Below are 18,104 nucleotides of genomic sequence, written 5' to 3'. Positions count from 1 at the left end.
GGCGGGAGGGCGGCGCGGTGCGGAGCGGTGCGGGAGCGCGGCGGTGTCGCCATGTACCGGGCCCTGTACAGCTTCCGCTCCGCCGAGCCCAACTCGCTGCCCTTCGCCGCCGGGGAGACCTTCCTGCTGCTGGAGCGCAGCAACCAGCACTGGTGGCTCGTCACCCGGGCGGGCTCCGGGGAGACGGGCTACGCGCCGGCCTCCTACCTCCAGCGGCTGCAGGTGGGCAGAGGGAGAGGCACCGGGGGTGGGAACCGGGGTGGGGGGCACCGGGATGGGAACCGGGATGGGCAAGGGGAGCGGCACCGGGACCAGGACTGGCACCGGGAGTGTAAACGGGAGCCAACGGGACCGGGAGTGGGACCAGGAATGGCACCGGGAACAGGACCCACCAGGACCGGGACCGGGACTGGCACCGGGACTGGGGGTAGGACCGGGACCCACCGGGTCTGGAACCGGCACCGCCACGGGGAGTGGCTCCGGGCACCGGGACCCACCGTGGGGACCTCCCCGCGCTGAGGTCGGGCCCCGGGGTCCAGCCCTGTCCCCTCCCGGTGGGGCTCTGCGGGACCGAGCCCCGGTATCCCGGTGGGATGGTGCTGGTGGTGCTGGTCCTGGTCCTGGTGCTGGTGCTGGTCCCTGGGGCACTGCCCCAGCCCATGCAGACCCAGCAGCCCTCCCGCAAAAAGCCAGGCGATCCCTGGCCTCTGCTGCACCGCAGGTCTGGCAGCCAGGAGGGGCCATCCCTGGGTAAATAAGCCCTTAAGCTCCTTACGGGGGCTGTTTGCTTGCAGGGCACGGACCCTGTTAAACGCCAGGTCATAAACCCCCGCGGTGGCGTTGCTGCTCTGCAGCCCCCTCTCCGCAGCCCCCGCTCCGTTTGTGTGCCGTGACGCCTCCCAACTGCTGTGGGTGCGGGAGGCTTCTCCTTCGCAGCAGCTCTTTTTGGAGCAGCCTCCCCGTGTCGTTCTGGTTGCAAAATCTTACAGAAGTGTGTTTTGCTGAGCTTGCAGTCATTTTCATGTGCTTAACATTAACGCTTCGAGTGCTCCGAGGTCGCTTGCAGTGTGCCGTGGGTGACTCCTGCCAGTCGGTTACTTCCCTGCTGTAGAATTGCTGGTGACTCCGTGGGCGCTCCCCTCTAGTTCAGATGCAACTTTCCCAAACGCCCTTGGACCTGGTGGCAGGAAGCAGAAGAGCCTTTCCTGCATCCTCCTATCTTTTTTTGGTGGTTAGGTTTCCGGAGCTAGAACTGGTGCATGAGGCAGCACAGGACCTCGTTTGCTGCTCTGCAGCTGCAGTCGTGCCCGGCGTGCCAGGCTGCTTCCCGCTGTAGCATCCTGCTGGCTCTGAAATCAGAACCCACTTTTATTCGTGGCAAGCCAGCAGGCCCAGCCTGGGAGCCAGCATCTTCTACCTGAAAGCTTGCTTTTGTCCGTCCGAGTGTCCGGATGGGAGTACAAGCAATTTGTCACCCAGCCTCTATTTAAAAAGGACACTGATACCAATTAGCAACAGTGATTTGGGAGGCAATTAGCGCTGCCCCATACATCACAGGAAAAGCAGGGATAACGAGGAGTGTTAGCATGCTTAGCAGGGAGAGCAAGTGGCCAACAGGAGTCACCATTGTAAAGGTAAGCCCGGGGCTCGTTAGCAGTGCAGTCAGGTTTCAGGTACGCACCAGGTTGTGCAGCAGTCGCAGGCAGCAGCAAATCTCCCGAAAGCCCCTCGCAGCAGCCCGCCCAAGTGGTGCTCGTGGGAGAGGATTGGGCTGCTCTCGCTGCTGCCATCCTCTATTAGGGGCATTAGCTTTCTTCCAGGCTCCTCTCAATTTTCAGTTTTTTTTTTGCTCAGCTTTCATAGAGACGGGTAACTTGCACCTTGGCATTTCTAGAGAAAAAATAATTCCTGTTTATTATTGAAAGCTTATCCTTGGCTGGTGTCTTCTCGTCACAAATGCCACAGAAGTTTGCGCTGAAATCCTTGTAGCTCAGCAGTGCTGCTATTCAGAGAGCTGTATGGGAAGAAAACCAGACTCTCCAGAAGCACATAATGCCTCTAAGAAGCGAGTTGGGCCCCAGCCAGGGCACGTGGAGCTGCAGATGATGCGACGTTAATTGTGGTCAATTAGGAAGGCCCAGCTTCAGCCGGTATTCCTGCTGATCTTACTCTTCCGTGGTTTGCTTTTGGCTGTGTTATTAAGAGTCGTTTCAAGTCAAGTGTGGCTCCAGGGATAAATACTGAAGGCACTGAACAGCACGAGGGGAGGATCAGGCTGTGGGCTGCTGCATGAGGGTGGCATGTGAATGAAAAGCAGAGAGGTGCTTGCCCAGAGCAAGCTGGGTGCTGTGGAGAGGTGTCTGTCTGCAATAGGTTGGTCTGGAGTCTCTGACTGTGTGCTGGTGCTTACGTGATGGATGGTGGAAAAATTGGGAGGTTAAAACGGAGCTCAGGGTTCCTCTGGGGTCAGAAAATCTCTCCAGGAGATGGGCCTTCTGGTGCTTCGTGGGAGGTAGTAAAAGGTTTGGCTCAGGAAGCTTCCTTAGGAGCAGGGGCTGACTCGGTGACAGGACGGGGGGAATGCCAAGCCTAGCAAGTTAGGGTCCTGTGACTGGCTTAAGTAGCACGTACATTACCATGATAATGGTGAGCCATGTAATTTCATAACAGGAGCCAGGATTGCTCCAGCTTCAGCTGAAAGCTGCAGCAGTTTGATCCTGCATATGGGACCTGCATAGGGAGAAGCGTCTGTGTTGGCCCTCATCTTCTCTACATAACACAGCTGGTTTTGCCCTGGCCCAAGCTGTGTTCCCCCATCAACAGCAGTGTTGATATTGCATACTGAGGGGTGGGACAGCAGCTGGAAACCACCAGGCTTTGTTGGTGTATGGTGGTGGTGCAAAAATAAGCAGCAAGCTGTGGGGCTGGTTTCACGTGCTGCCCGATGGAGGCAGGTCAGCTGTGCTGAGCCGTTAGGAAATAGCTCTGAAATTATTAATAGCCTCTTCAAAATTCCTTAAAGTTTATTTGTAATAACTGAAAAATGGCTGGAAATGTTGATTCTCCCATCGGTTGAGGCCCTCTCAGAGCTCTTGCACATCCCCGTTGTAGCTCTGGAAGAGCAAGAAGGGAGCTGTCTAGGTGGGAAGGTGCTCGTGCTGGTTGCCAAGAAGCTTCGGACCATCTGGTTAGAAAATGGACACAGCCAAGAGTACAGCAAGCATTTTAAGGATGCCTCGGGTTGCTATTTGCTGTATCTTCTGCAAGAACAAACAGGCATGTGATAAAAATAAGAGGCTGCTTCCTGCAGCCTAGCAACAACCGAGAATCCCCCTGCAGCAGAAGCAGAGGCACAGCGCAGGTACTGCCGGCTGCTTTGATGGGCACAGGAGTGATTTGACTTCCCGAGCCACAGAGAGAAGCGAGGGTTTTGTCCAGGAGTGAGCCGTGAGCTCCATTTGCCTGCAGGAAACTCCTGAATCATTTTGTGGCGTTGACGCACGCTCTGGGCTAATCTGGCTGCTTTTCTGCCGAGGTAGTGAACGCCTTGGTTCAGCAGCGAAGCAGCACGTGCTGCCGTGCTCAGATGCTCCGTTCGTAATGCTTCTTAGGAGGCAAATCCCCAGCCACTGGAAACCTGAGCTCTAGCAATTGTTCTGGGCTGTAAGGGCGCTATGTGGTAGAGCTTTCTCCCTCATCTGCGCCAAATCTGGTGCTGGCTGCTGGCAGGTTTCTGCCCTTGCTCCTGCACAGAAAACCCAAGTGCGGGGTGTTGTACCTTCAGACCACTCCCTGCACTGCTCTGGAGCCTCAATTGCCATTTGTCATCTGTTTTGGATTTGACAGAGCTTTTAATGGGTGTGAGAGCTTAATCAGAGCGCTCAGATCCTGAATAAGCACTTAGACTAAAAATAAAGTTTTATTTTGGAGAATAAGCAGCTGGCAGTGCTTTGCAGCTGAGGCTGTGTTTCTTGACACACGTAAGAAACTGAAAGAATGAGGCTTTTTTTCCCTGGGCTGTGGAAATAACAGAGATGCTATCGTATCAGAGCTGCTAATGCTTCGAGATCAAGTTTTATTCTTGAAACGAAATTACCCAGTCAGGGGAATTATAACCATTTCTAATTACTGCAGCTAAAGACTGGAAATTTTAGCCAGAAGTTCGGCAATCTTTCGCAGCTTAGAATGATTAAAGTAGAAATGCGCTAATGATCTTCAGCTTTTGCTTTGCCACGAAGATATGTTCTTACTTAGGGTACTTTGACTAAAAATAATTGGGCATTTTGGTATCTGTCTGCCCCTGGGAGCTGGAATCCCTCATTTGAGCAGTAGGGGCAGGCTGTGCTTATGAGTGCCTATTAGTACTTTTCATCAGGAGGGGAAGGTTAAACTTTCTCCTCCTTTACTCCTGGAAAATGACCGATTTGTCACCGCAAAGGGAAGAACTGCTGGGTTTGGACAAAGACGAGAAGGGTCTGCTCAAAATGGCGGGCGAGGTGCTGAGCCCTGTGGGCAGAAAACGCAAACACCCTCCCTCTCACCCATTTGCAGGGAAAAGACTTCAGTAACGACTGAGTTGTGTACATTTATTGAGCGAGGTGCTTCTCTGATTAACATACGGGGTGCAGGAGCTGGTTTCTGCTTAAATCCCCCACCGACTCACCGTGGGGCTTTCTCTGCCAGATCTCGATCCCCGGCCTGTAAGCAAGGAGGGGGGCGAGAGGCCGCGATGCTGAAACGTAGTGGATGCAAATTGGAGGTGATTGACTCTGCTGTCAGCCCACGGGAAGGAAGGAGCTCTGAAGAGCAGGGAGAAGAAATGTGTATTGCTTTATCTTGGAGGAAAACCTGGAAACCAGCTGAATCTGCCTGCTAAGATCATCGCTAGGAGAGCTCTGTTGGAACAGGAACAGCCTCCTCTTCTTCTTCCTCGCATAGCTCAGATGTGCATAAAAATAAACAGATTTTTTAAGAGCATCCTAGCTTTACTCCCTCATGGAGGATTTAAACTTCGGCATTCCTGTTCAAGATCATTTATTCAGTGTTTGAACTGTCAGTCTGGGCCTTGGAAAAAGGGTAAAAAATGCCAGAAGGGTTTTATAGGGAGAGAGGGACCAGTAGCCCTTGTGTGTGGCTGTAGCCTTGGATAGTCTGTAAGAAAATTGGGCTTCATGGATGCTGCCATCCTACGTGGTCAGTGCTATAACCAAAATTTTACAAGGCACAGGTCTGACAGAGCTCTGTGTGCTGGCTCACAAGTCAGGCTTGACCTTTACTTGTTGAGCCTGATGTGCCTTGATTCTTATCACAGGGCAAAACCTCTGCTGTAAAAACAAACAAACAAAACAACCCTTTGAACTTGTCATAAGTGAAGTGGATCCAAGGACGTGATTCACAGCTCTGTGTGTTTTTCTCTGCTCCCCTGCAGCCTGCTGTTGCTTTCTTGCCGTGGGGACGTGAAGTGCTGGTTTGGGCCAAGCTCCCTCGCCACTAGCAGAGGAGTGGAGTTGTCCCAAACACAAGATCTGCAAACCTGCAGCAAGAGAGGAGAAGGAGCTTCATTTCAGCTTCATCTCTGTGTTCAGGCCCTGCTGTGCCGAGCTGGCTTGGCAGAGCTGTGTGCTTTCCTTGCAAGGGAACAAAATACTTCTTCTCTTTTCAAGTAAGGCTCAGACAAGAAGGGGAAGTAAAACTCTGGCAGTGTGGGCTTTTTAGAATGGGATGGAAAGTTCCCAGCTTTGTGTTTCCTGGTTATTTGTTTGCCTGTGCGAGTTGTTTATAAGAAGCTGTCACTGCCTTCCTTTTTGGCAGCTAGGTGGCTTTGATCGCTTGCAGACTGTCCCCGTCCTCCTGTCTGTCCGCAACAGCTATGGAGCCAGTGGCATGCAGCTCTGAGCGTATTGAACCCACTCCCTGGGCTTGGGCTGGTGCCTTTTGTTCCAGCAACGTGGGTCCCATCTACTCCACGTTGTCCCTGTGTCCTGCTCAGACTGCTGGGCTTGAGCTTGTGCGCATGAAAGCAGTCTGAGGCACTGACTTTTGTGCCTGGCATCTGGAAATGCCAACACACTGATATTTCACCTTGTTCAGCTGCTCAAGATGTTTAATTCAAAATTTAAAAAAAAAAAGAAGCTGTTGGAGTAAATGTGCTAGATAATTCCAGGCTGTAGGTCATGTCTTGCTAAATCACTGGTTCCAGATTCAGATTAGATCCAAGTAATAGCTATTATTTCTCTTTATTTTTCTTCCCATGGCACAAGTTGGGTAGTGCATTGCCAGATGGAAATCCGAGGGCAGGCCCCAGCTCCAAAGCTTTTATTATATTAGTGGGGAAAAAAAAAAAAAGGGTGAGGGGGAGATGTTGGCAAGACTTGCAAAAATAGTGACTTGCCTACGAGGAGGAAGGGCTAGGGTGGGGTGTACAGGAATGGCCCTCAGTGCCTGTCATGATCCTGTCTTTGTTCTTCAAAGCTGCTTCAGGACCTGGGGCTGCCTGGCTCAGTGAGTCACCTGCAGATGAGATCTGTGGTGCTTTTGTTGGAGAAAGGTCTCTGTCCATCCCACCAGCGACGGGCAGGAGGCTGAGCCAAGCTGCAGGGCTGCATCCTCCCACCTCTGGAGGAGGAGGAGGAGGTAGGAAGGAAGCCTTGGCAGACCAAGCAGGCAATTTTCATCCTCTTGCAAGTGGAAGATCAGAATCGTGGCTGACAGATTTTCAAAGTCAGTGCTGGTTGAGTTCAGCGCAGTGTCTGTGTGCTGAGAGCCACGGCAGCACCTGGAAAAAGCAGATGGCTGCCTGAAGACATCAAACTGAAGCTCCCCACAAAGCAGACAAACGCAACCCTCCACAGCCTCTCGGTCTAATGTGGTGACACTTCCATTTTGGGTGAACTCGGTGAGTTTTGGGGCTTTCCAGGCTGCTTGAAGTTAGCCTTTTTTCCTCCCCTCCCAAGGAAAGGATGCGCGTTTGCAAGAGGAAGAGGGGCTAATGCGATTTGACCATCTGAGATGAAGTGCGGTGTGCCCGGTGGATAAATCGCAGGACCGTGGTCTGCTGCTTTTGGTCCTGCTCCCAAGGAGCATGTGGGAGAAGCAGGCAGCAGCTGTCGGGAGTCTTTGTGTCAAGTGCTGCTGTCAGTGGAAGCCCACGTTTGTTGACAAGTGAAAATAATAGCTGCACCCAAACCCGATACCTTAACTAGGAACAATAAGCATAAAAATTCTTTACATACTTAATGCATAAGCTTAGGGATTTCCCTGAGCCTTGTAGAATCAAAGTGTTTGTGGCTGAAGACTTTTTCCAGTTGACATCACGTCCCTTGAAGTGCTGTGTTCTAAGCGATGAAGTTTTTGTCTGCCCTAGAATCACCTTTATTGACTTAGCCTAAAAAATTCATCCCCTCTAACTTGTTTTTGGAATTGATTTAGGGCGTCTGTCTTCAGTAGCTTGGTTACAAGAGATAACTGCAATGAAATAATTAGTTATTATTAAAAGGCCTGTGCAATGTAATACATGTACTTTACATCAGGGGTGGAAAGAAAGCCCTCCAGCAACCAGGGAAGCATCATCATCTTGCCTATGGTCTCAGGCTCTCTTAGAAGCCTTCTCTTTGTGTTATGGGCTGGCATCTGAGACTTTGACCTACATGAACCATGTCTGAACTGGGTGTACTCTTGAGCTCTCACACAGAGGCCTAAGGTCTCAAGATGGTATTGAGCTCTGATTGCTTCAAAAGCTTTTAAATATACTATGCTATTAATGGCTGAGCAAAAAATTCTCCTGACCAAACCACTGTTGACAATGTTTGGTCTTGCGTAGCTCCAGAGATGTGGAGAAACACCCAGCCATCTGGCAGCTGGGCCATGGGGTCTGCAGAACCATCTAGGCTGGAAAAGACCTTCCAGAGCATCAAGTCCATCACTAACCACCAGCTTGACCTACTGAGTCCCATCACTAAATCATGAATGTGTGAGGAAGAGCGGTCAGCTCAACCTGTAGGTGTTTGGAGGGCAAAAGAAGGGAGAGGCAGTCAGTGTGGGCTGCCCAAAGCACACATGTGAGAGCTCTTGTTGCCTCTTGCTTGCTATCAGGCACCCTCCATCCACTTCTTGGGGTCTTTGGCAGCAGAGGGTCCTTCTCCAGGTCCCCCCATGTAGGGGCCACCAGCTGGCTCTTGGAGATGAGCTAAGTCCTGGCCAACTCCCTTCCCACGGGATTTGTCATGCTGTAGATGGGCTGGAAAGGCTTCCTGCAACGTGTTAGTTTTAATATGCTCTCGTGCTGTTGAGCAAAGTGGAAGCTGACAAGGGTGAACGGGGCATGTGAGAAGGTGGACGTGAGAAATCAATACTGTAATAAGGCAAATGAGTTGGGGTGAAAGTTTTGTGCCTGAGAAGTGAGCAGTGCAACAAATGTAGGTTTTTCTTATCTGCTGGCTTGGGAAGTGAGGAAAACAGGATTATGGCTGTTCTGCTGCCTTTAGCACAATGTCCTAAGAGGACATTTCTCTCCTGTTCCAATTTCTTCATGTTTTCTGGGGAGCCAGTGCCATTCTAAGCTGCAAAAGGAGATGGGATTATAACTTGCAGCTGGGGCAGGAGGCTATTTTTTTCCTGCAGATAGTGTGGGACACTAATGAATTGCTTTTCTTCTGTGACCCACCTCCTACTTCACTATGGGTGAAATGTCAGCAAATCTAGTTGAACCCTTTAATCTTCTCTACGGGGGGGAGAAGAACACTAAACAACCCACGGATTTGTTCTTGAACTGAAGCTGACGATAACAGCAAGTTAGCCTCGTTCCACTGATAAACATAGCTAAACTTGCAATTCTCAAGATACTTTTGTAGGTCAATGTGGAAACTGTCACTGTGTTTAAGCTTTGCAGCACAGAAAAATAGTGCATTGTCCACTCCCACCATCTGCCAGTCAAAAAGCAACTCACAAGGCTGCAGGGTCTTTATTTCACAGATTTCTGACTTTTTTTGGGGCTTATGCTGTAATTTTATGGTCATGCACATAACAGTTCTGGTTGTAACATGCAGCTATGGGTCTTGATGGTGTCTTTGTTCCTTTTGGGGCAAGAGTTCATGTTAGATTTCTCATTGTCCCAAGATAGCTCGATTGCGTCAACTCCCTGAATTTGGGTAGCAGCTCGGTGCTGATTGCTTCAGCAGAAGCATCCCCTTTACCAGGAATAAATGTGCTTGCAGCAGCAGCTCTTAACTAATAAGCATGTTGGCATACTTGGGATTTTTGTGTATGGCCAATTAGCATGATCCACCTCTTGACAATGCAGCCTGGGGCATATTTCAGCCCTTCCGATGCCTTTTCCCTCGCTGCCCTGCACCTGCACCCTCAATGGTCTTTAAATGGCTTTGCTATAATTAGCCAGCACGCTTAACTTCGGGTAGCTTTTGTGTGTAGTGTGCTAATAAGGCAGTGGTGTGAGTAGCATCCCCTGCTGGGGAGCACAGCTTGGAGCGTGCCAGTAAGTCTAGTTGCCAGAGTCTGTGGTGATGGGGGGAAAAGGGTGATGCCCATCGTCATTCAGGTGTTCCTAATGGCCCACCTGAGAGCAAATGAGCATTTGAATCTTGTCCTGAGCCCAGATGTCAGGTTGTGTGCAGGCCCTGAGAGGAGGTCCTTGGTCTGCTCACTGTCTGCAGAGGCCTTATGGTTAGCCTGTACCACCAGCAGCCTGGGATGAAGTGTGACCTGTTCGCAGGGTGGTGGAGCAGGACGTGCCTTTTAAGAGTCAGTTAGCTCTTGTTTAGATCCCTTAAGGAGTATTTTGCACCCAGGTTAATGTCATGACAGAGGGACGTGCTGGGGTGAAAGGCTTGTTTGGGGGCACTGGTGCAGCCAGAAGGTGCTGGGGAGGGGGTGGCTGGGTACTGTAAGGTATCCTGGTCTCTCTCCTACTACTGATACTTCAGATACCTGTGCCTGTGACCCAGGGAGGCTGTGGACAGTAAAGACGTTGCTGGTGAGATCTGTGGTGAGGGAGCGTTATATAGAAATGAGCTGTGTTTTTTGGGGTACCTACTTTGGAAAAACTTCGTAAGTGTGCTTGCTCTCCTGGGTCCCTGGCCTGAAATATCATTAGCAGGAGAAGCCCTCAAGGATCTCGGTCTACCTGATGTGCTTGGGGTTGTTAGAAAGGATGATGGTAAGAGGACTATTTACCATCCCTCTGCCTTGGAACGGAGCCTTGCTCCTTGGGAGGGTGGCGCTGCTCTATCTGGGCATGGTGACACTGCAGGCCTGGCTTTTCTGGTTGCTGTTGCGTGGAGCAATTCCACTCCTCGTGACAAATGTTCAGGGATTTTTGTATGGTGTTTCTGGGGCTGTTCTATCTCACAGTATAGGTGTCATATCTGATCCCATTACCGCGATAAGCTGCATTTCCAAAAGGACGTGCAGGTATCCTGAAGACAAGAGGTGCTTGCTACAGAGGAAAGTACTGGGGTTTCTGGGTGACGTACTGTGGTTTCTGATCCTACCCTGCTGGCTTTCTTTTGATTTTTGGGGCTAGAAGGGGAAACCACATCCCTTCATGGCAGAAGAGGCAGCTTTTGCTCTGCACACAGAGCCTGGGACGCTGGAAAATTGTTTTCTCGACAGACTGCCAGCTGATCCTGCGGCAGGCAGGCTGCCTTTCATCCTCCCGACCAGAATAATCCTTGTTTGGGGAGAGCTTTGCGAGGCCTCTCTCAGGTTTGCTGCTGGTAACACGAGGCAGGTTTCCATCCTGCGGTGACAGCTTTGTGGGAAGGAGCTGCTAAAAAAGATCCTGGGGACCGGTGTTTGGTTTATGATTTTGTGCAATTTGTACCTGTCTGGGAATAAAACGAGCTGAGGACTTCCCTGTGCTTGCCCCGTGAGGATGGCAACTCCTTTCCCTCATTAGTGCCTTTATTAAAGTCCGTGTGGCTGTTTGTGCAGCAGGCACCGGAAAGCCGCGCTTGTTCTCTGTGTGACAGGCCTGAATTGTTCGAGCCCGAATCTGTCGGCTCTGTGTTGCCTCAGATCTGGAGCTGTCAGCCCTCCTCTCCCCAGTCCCTTCATCCCTGGCCAGCACTGCTGGCAGCCGCCGTGCCTCTGACTCCTCTGTCCGATGTTCCCCGTTGCTCCAGCGTGGGCTGCGAGGGCAGCTGGGCGCTCTGTCACAGCCCCCTCTTCTGCTCCATCGCTAAGAGGAGCTTCACACTCTGTCTGCCGTTTTGGCTTTTGGCAGTGCATTAATTATGCCCAGAGAGCAGCGTAGCTGCAGTTTGCCTCCTCCCTCTGCCATTCCACAGGAGAGGAAGGATTTTGGAAGAAAAGCTGGTAAATCAGAAATGGAGATGAACCACAAGTTATTATCTCCGTCTCACGTAGCTGTCTGAAATCTGTGTCAGGCTGGGGGATGCGGTAGGAAAGTCCCCTTCAGTGAACACACACATACATGTTCTCCTCTCGCATCTGGCTTTATGCATCAGTGGCATTGACAACTTGTTTGCAGATTTTTGTGCTTGACCTCTGAAAATCTTACTTGGTCAATTCTTGTGTGCTGGAAATGTACTCCATGGCAGAAACTTGAATTTCCTGGTCCTGCCTCTTTGTAGTACTGTTACCTTCCCAGCGTTTTGCTACAATCCCTTCTACAGAAACATATTTTGAGAAAGCAGAACCTTCTTGAACGAGGAACCAGGAACTCATGGGGTTTCCCAGGCTTGTTTCTTCTGGGCTCCATCTTTGCCTCTTGTCTAAGCAATACTTCGCAAACATGATCAGCTGCAAAGAGCGTTTCTGCAGCTGGGTTTTTGACTCACATCTATGTCTTCGATCAAAATAAATATGGCCTGACACTTGTAGTCTGCCCTGCATGTCTCCAACACTCTGGGAAGTCACGAATTAGTTGCATTTTTGATCATGCTTCGTGTAGATTCTTCTTAATGCTCTCGCAATAACTGCATGCGTGTAACCTAGGAGCTGTACTGAATCTCCCTGAGAAACGAGGGGCATCTGCAGTGGGTATTTTTGGGCTACCAAACTGGAGACTAAAGATGACTGCGAAGAACTAGCACAACTGTTGTATTTTTTTTCTTTTACTGCTAATATGTCAGAAGTCCTGGAATAGCTTCTTGCACTTCACTGCAGCAGCTTTCCTTCCACCTTTATATATCCTCGTTCGTAGTCCTGAACTTTCTGCAGCGTAGAGACTATATCTGCAGTTTTCTTTTTCAGTAAGTAGCAGATGGTAGCTCTAAAATATATATTAAATATATATACACACACATATGTATGTGGAAACATGTTTGCCTTGCACAGATGCAGTGATTGTTACTTGATCATGCCTGATATTTTCCCTTCTTGACAATTGTGTGCCAAAAGGATATTAAGCAGCTAAACCTTAAAGAGAGGGGGAGCTCTGTTGTCTGGCAGCTATTCGCCTGGGACAGAGGCAGAGAAGTCTCCCAAAGCATTGGGAGCCGTAGGAATTAAGGCATCAGGGAATGGCAAGATATGTAAGTAAGTGTTGACTGCTTTGTTTTAAAAACCTATGTCTCTGTGCTTTTATTCTCTTAGCATGTTTTGGCTTAAGAGAAGTGTTCTGGTTACTGGAGGGCACGGAATTGCAAAGGGAAGAAAGCAGGGGCTGATTCTGCTGATCAGCTGCACGGGATCATCGTGGCCAGTAAGCAGGGTCTGAGCATGGCTGGAGAGACTCTGGATGAAGCATTGGCACCTTCGGAAGTGCACGTGTGCAGTGGTGGGTTGTATGCATTTTGTTGTCCCTCAGTGTCTCTCCCACCTTCTCTCTGACTGCAGAGTTGCCTGCTGCCGAGGGAGAAACCGGCCTCTGGCTGCAGACCAGTCGAAGCTTGGTTGCTGTGCATCCCTCTGCTGCCTCTGGGATTTTGTGTATTCCGAGTGCCACTTGTGCCTCTGCTGTCCCTAGTTAGTACATCTCTCTTGTCAGGGACTCTGGCTTCTGCTTTAGCATGATTTGCACAACTTAAGCCCTTTCCCCGGCTATCCTTTCTCTTCATTTCTCATTTGTGCACGCTGTCCGCTTCAGCAGCTGCTGTCAGCGTACAGCAGAAAACACTGATCTGGTAAAAACCCACTCCGGCGTGTATCAGCAGGAATTCAAGCTCCGTTTCTGGGCTGACTCTTTGTCAGAAGAGCTCAGCCATGTCTTTGTTTGCTCACTAGCTAGGAAGAGATGCTGCAGGTTATTTAGGAGCATTTCTCATGGTATTTGCTCAGTAACCAGGACAGTTGCCCATTGTTCCACTTGCATTTTTATCATGCGTTATTAAGTGCCGCAAGGCACAGCATATTCATACCGATGAGAATAAGTTAATGCCTATCTCTTGGCCAACAGCCTTGGGACTAAAAAATTCTGATTGGGGCTGTAAGAAGGGGAAGAGGAAAGAGCTGAATTTCCAAAAGTGATACAAATGAGCTGAGTCTTGTGTTTTTTTGATGGTTGTTTTTTTTGTTTGTTTGTTTTTCTTTTTGGATGAGCTGTGTGTTTCAGAAGCAGGAACTCGTATCGGGTACATCTCTCTGTCACAGGCCTGGCAGAACAAAGGCTGGTTGATTTTTTTGTAAATTGCTGCAGCGATCATGTAAATCTGGAAGGATTACAGTGTGCAGACAGTCGGGCGGTGACTGGGGACGAACTGCGTGTGACCTAAGAGGTGGTGTTTGTCCCTGATTTGAGCAACAAAGACCCAGTCTGTGCCTGTGTACGCTAGCGGGATAAATATCCTAATTTCAGCAGTAGTCCGTGTCAGTGCAGCTGCATGAAAACTGAGCTGTCACTGGAGACAAAACTTTGTCTGTCTTGTTATGAGAGCCGGAGCAATGACGTGAAGGTAAAAATCAGCAGCCCTGCTTGGGTGCTGCTATTATGGCAAAAGCTGCTGCTGGCAGCTGCTGAAATGAGGGCACCAATTCCTGCACATGCTGAAGAGCAAGCGCCTTTGATCATGAAAAACTGGGGAGGCAAGGGAAAAAATTCTGTTTTCCTTGGATCAGCCTCCTGCAGAGGCAAAGAAAAGCCTGCCATACATTAATGGGCCACTTTCATAAAATGTAGGAGTCTTGCACGCACAGGGTGGCTCAGCTTGTGTTTGCTGCGCTGATGCAGCTGTCAACCTGTTTGTCTAGAAAATGCTTTTCTGAAAGGTATGATTATTCTAGACTACTGAGCAAGTTCTTCCATGTGACTGCATTTAAACAACACAGGTGCTGAGCCGGGCCATGCACGTGGAAGAAATCAAAACAAGGAGGGAGGGGGACGATGTTTTGGGTACCCTGGGGAGGCCAGGGAAGGAGATGGTGCTACCTGCCTGGCCAGGACACTGGCAGTTTTGGTGTTTTCTGAATGGCTCAGTTTTCTCCTCAGCCTGTTCCTCTGCACACAGGGAAGGCAGAGGCATGTGAAGGAGACATCCTGTGCACGTCTCCTCTCTGGGGAGGCTTCTCCTGAGGCAGTGTTTTTCCAGTGTGCGGAAGATGAAAGCAACACAAGCTGCAGGGCCAAACACATCCTCACTCATACACATACATCCGCACCCTCAGCGTGGCTGTGCCCAGCATTGGCCACACTCAGGTACTGCAAAATGTGCTGGGAAGATGCTTTTTGAAAGCATCTGTGGTGCTGGGAGAGGCATCTGTCCCCTCCCGGCTCGGGAGTGGGGAGGGAGGCGCGAGGAGCTGGGGCCTGGTCCTGCCCCTCCTCACGTGGGGAGTCTCCTGTGGACGGGGGCAGAAGGAAATTGGCAGGCGGCTCTGGGGAGAGCCTCTGTTTGCTCATGTTATTAGCAAGGAGAGAGGAAATAATGATTTATTGATGCTGCTGTAATTCTCCTTCGCCGGGCTATGAAGGAAGAAATTCAGATTTCTCTGTGATATTCCTGGGTCTAATTGAGATGTAACTCCTTCCTGGAGGGGAGCTCACCTGCAGGGGGGAGCTGTTGGGTACTGGAAGTGCCCTTGATTCTCTACCACAACTCGGGCTGTGTGCGAGGCATCCCATTAACCATTCTAGTTGGTGATTGCTCTTTCTCAGCCCCATAGTATACCCAGACTGGCCTTGGCAGGCTGCTCATAGAGCCCAGGGTTTCTCTGCTGCAACACATTTGATGAGACCAGGGGTATCTCATAGCAGGGTGCTGGCTGCTCCTCTGTGGAATTAGATGCAGTGGGAATGGCTCTTCAGAGGTATCGTTGCATCACCCAAATACCCCTCTCTTTTCACTTTGGGCAGAAAAAAATCCTGCTGCTTACAATCGCACAGATGTCTGTGCCACCCCTGCTGAACAAGAGCCTGCGGGTGCCACCACGCACCTTCATCCCATGTGGGCCTGCCCTTTAGACACTGTCCCCACAGGATCTCCACTGCCTTGCCAATCCTGTGCCTTTTAGGGGATTTGTTAAGGTGTTCAGTTAACAGCTAGCCTGATGCAGCGGCTGCTCAGGGCTCCTCCAGCCCCCATTACCAGCACACTACAATAAATCTGGCTGAATTCCTGGGCTTTGTGCGGCGTCTCCTCTGACAGCGTGCCATACAGCCGTGCCCTTTTCATCTGCTCCCGTCTGAGCCAGAGCTTAGCTTGCAATGAGCAGGGTTTCATCTCTGTGTATCCTCGAGTGCGGGAGGGGACAGGGCTGTTTGTAGTAAAGGACCCTGTGGGGACAGTGGTGCGAGTTTCCCTTGCATCAGCTTGGTGGCTCTGTGCCCTGTCGTTAGTGTCCGTGTTCTGCAGGCTGTAGGGGGGTAACAAAGCCATAGGTCTCCAGAATGGCACATAAGTGTGCAAGGAGGTGCAGGAATGCACTGTGTGACCAGGATCTGTGCCTGCATGTGTCCAACGAGCTCTGAGCTTCCTCAAGAGCGGTTGCCAGGCCCGGCAGGTGAATGAGTCTCTGCTGGAGCTGGCAGTGTGGGGTCTCTGGTTCCCAGCCACTGCAGGAGGGTCCCCTTGAGCTGGTCACCCTACGAGCCCTCAGCAGAGGGAAGCAGTTGCTGAGGTGTTGGCAGACCTGGCTTTTACCTCCATGCACTCTGTGCTCCTTTTAACTGCAGTGGGCTTGTTTTTTTTCCCCCCCATCCTCTTCAGACAAAGCAGTGCTGTTTTGGTTAACCTCCAGGAGCAAGTGGCTGACTCGTTCCTTCTAATTGCTGATTTATGCAGGATGTTGATTTGTATTTTTTGAGTTGATTAGCATAGTGCTGCGTATCCTAAAAACCCTGAGTGTGAGTTGCCCCTGTGCTTGAAGATCTGCCATCTGAACAGACCAGCGGGCAAGGGAAAGGGACACAGTTTATGAGCAGCATGAACATCATCATAAAGTGCGAGTGGCAAGTTAATGCTGCTTTTTTATTCAATCCCTTTTTGACAGGGCTGCGTTAATAGAGGGTTGGGTGGTGAAAACAAAGGAAAGAGCACAGCGGCAAAAAGCCAGTTGTCACAGCACTGTTGCATCAGTGTGAAAATGCTGTGCTTTATCAGAAAAGAAGCACCGTCTCCGTAACAAATGGCATCACGCAGAGCGAGCAGCGGCACCAGCCTGCGGGTTTCTGTGGCTGTGGTGCCAGGGGCAGCTGTGTTATGGGTACACCGAGTGCTGCCCTTGCTGATCTACGCGGGCTTTCAGTCAAGGGTGGGAAGTAGGGTTTGCTTAAACCATGGGGAAGTCAGCAAAAGCTATGTAATAACATGCCTTTCCTTCCAACACCCCTTTGAATGCACTGAAATGAGCTGTGCTGCATTTCCTTAGTTAGAGCTGCAGTCAGAGGTGGTGAAATTCTCACCATGATGGGGCCGCTTGGAGGCCTTATCCTCAAGCTGCATTCGCAGTGTTTTTTTGGCCTTGCTTAGATACCTTAATGAACTTCATAGGTTTATTTTAACATACCTGCTTTTTAAATTTATTTTAAGACTTCCCGCATTGCTTTCTTCTTTCTTCCTTTCCTGGGGAAACAGCCAACAAAATTCCTCCTAAATTTTTCATTTTCAAAGCTGAATATTGCAGAGAAGGCCTCTCATCCTCACCTTGTTTGGTTTGTTTTTTCTTCTCCACAGTCTGCAGTCGCAGTTAATTCACGTTTAGTTTAGTAATTAATCAGGATATAAATAATACATAGCGTATTTATCAGGAAGCTGCATGCCAGTGCTACGGAGGCAGGCACTTTTGGCCCCTGCAGGGAGGGGTTGCCTTCTGCTGCTCGGCAGCCCCCTAAGGCCAATTAAGGTGCATCCTTGATGAGATTCCAGCCGCTCCTTGGCTGGATAAATGGCTGCTGTGGTGCAGGGAGGGGGGCACAGCAAGTGAAGATAAAGGGGATTTTGGCCTTCAAACAGCTGTGGCGGGTGCTGGAGCCCAAGCTCCCCCCTCTGCCCCTGCTCACCCCCTGTGTGCAGGGCCTGAGGCCATGAGAGGAGATGGTGGTGGTGAGGAGATGGCGCTGACGGCCTGTGGCTCTGCTAAACACAGGGCAAAGGCTCAGTAGCATGTCCTTGCCTTCAGCCTCTTTCTTGTAAAAGTCTTTTCTTCTGAAAATGTGTCAACTGTGGATAAAGCCTTGGAGAACATCCCAGGCCTGGAAACCGGCTTCACATTCCCCTGCCCCTTCACCACAGCTCTCGCCCAGCCTCCCCCATAAGCTCGGGGAATGACGCCTTTTGGTATTTCTTGTTTCAAGGCTGGTGTTTATTTCAGCTGCAGCAACGAGTGCTAAGCTGGCTGGCAGGAGGAATAAATGTTGCTATGACAGTTTGGGTGGAGATCTGGAAAAGCTGCTTCAAGTTGCAAAACAACCGTCAAGAAAAACAGACAAAAAGCAAAGATGCCAACCCAGAGCCAGGTGGCTCTGAAGGCCACCAGCTTGTGGCTGGGCCTGTGATATTCATGGCTGCCTGTCTGCTCTAGCCGGGGCAGTGAGAGCAGCCAGAGCTGAGCTTGCAGTAATGGGGTCTCGAAGGCTTCCTGTAGCAGGCCGAGTACCCGGGGCTGCTGTGTGCTGCTGGAGCTCTGCCCTGGTTTTCCTGCAGTGATGGTGGCACTTCAGTGCCGGAGGGGTGAGGGAGACAGCAGGGCTG

General features: G+C 50.6%; 1 protein-coding gene across 1 annotated transcript in view; it reads left to right on the top strand.

The window, feature by feature from the left end:
- NCKIPSD (NCK interacting protein with SH3 domain) overlaps nucleotides 1-18,104 on the top strand; it is a 47,560-nt gene continuing 29,456 nt past the window's right edge. Inside the window, exon 1 of the mRNA XM_082767782.1 lies at nucleotides 1-222. Within this exon, the coding sequence (XP_082623908.1) occupies nucleotides 52-222 (171 nt within the window). The 5' untranslated portion in view covers nucleotides 1-51. The remainder of the gene's footprint in view (nucleotides 223-18,104) is intronic.

Source organism: Aythya marila (genome assembly GCF_965140915.1).
Source record: "Aythya marila genome assembly, chromosome: 10".
Lineage (NCBI taxonomy): Eukaryota > Metazoa > Chordata > Aves > Anseriformes > Anatidae > Aythya > Aythya marila.
Note: the sequence above shows the minus strand (reverse complement) of the source record. Positions and strands in the feature narration are given on the sequence as shown.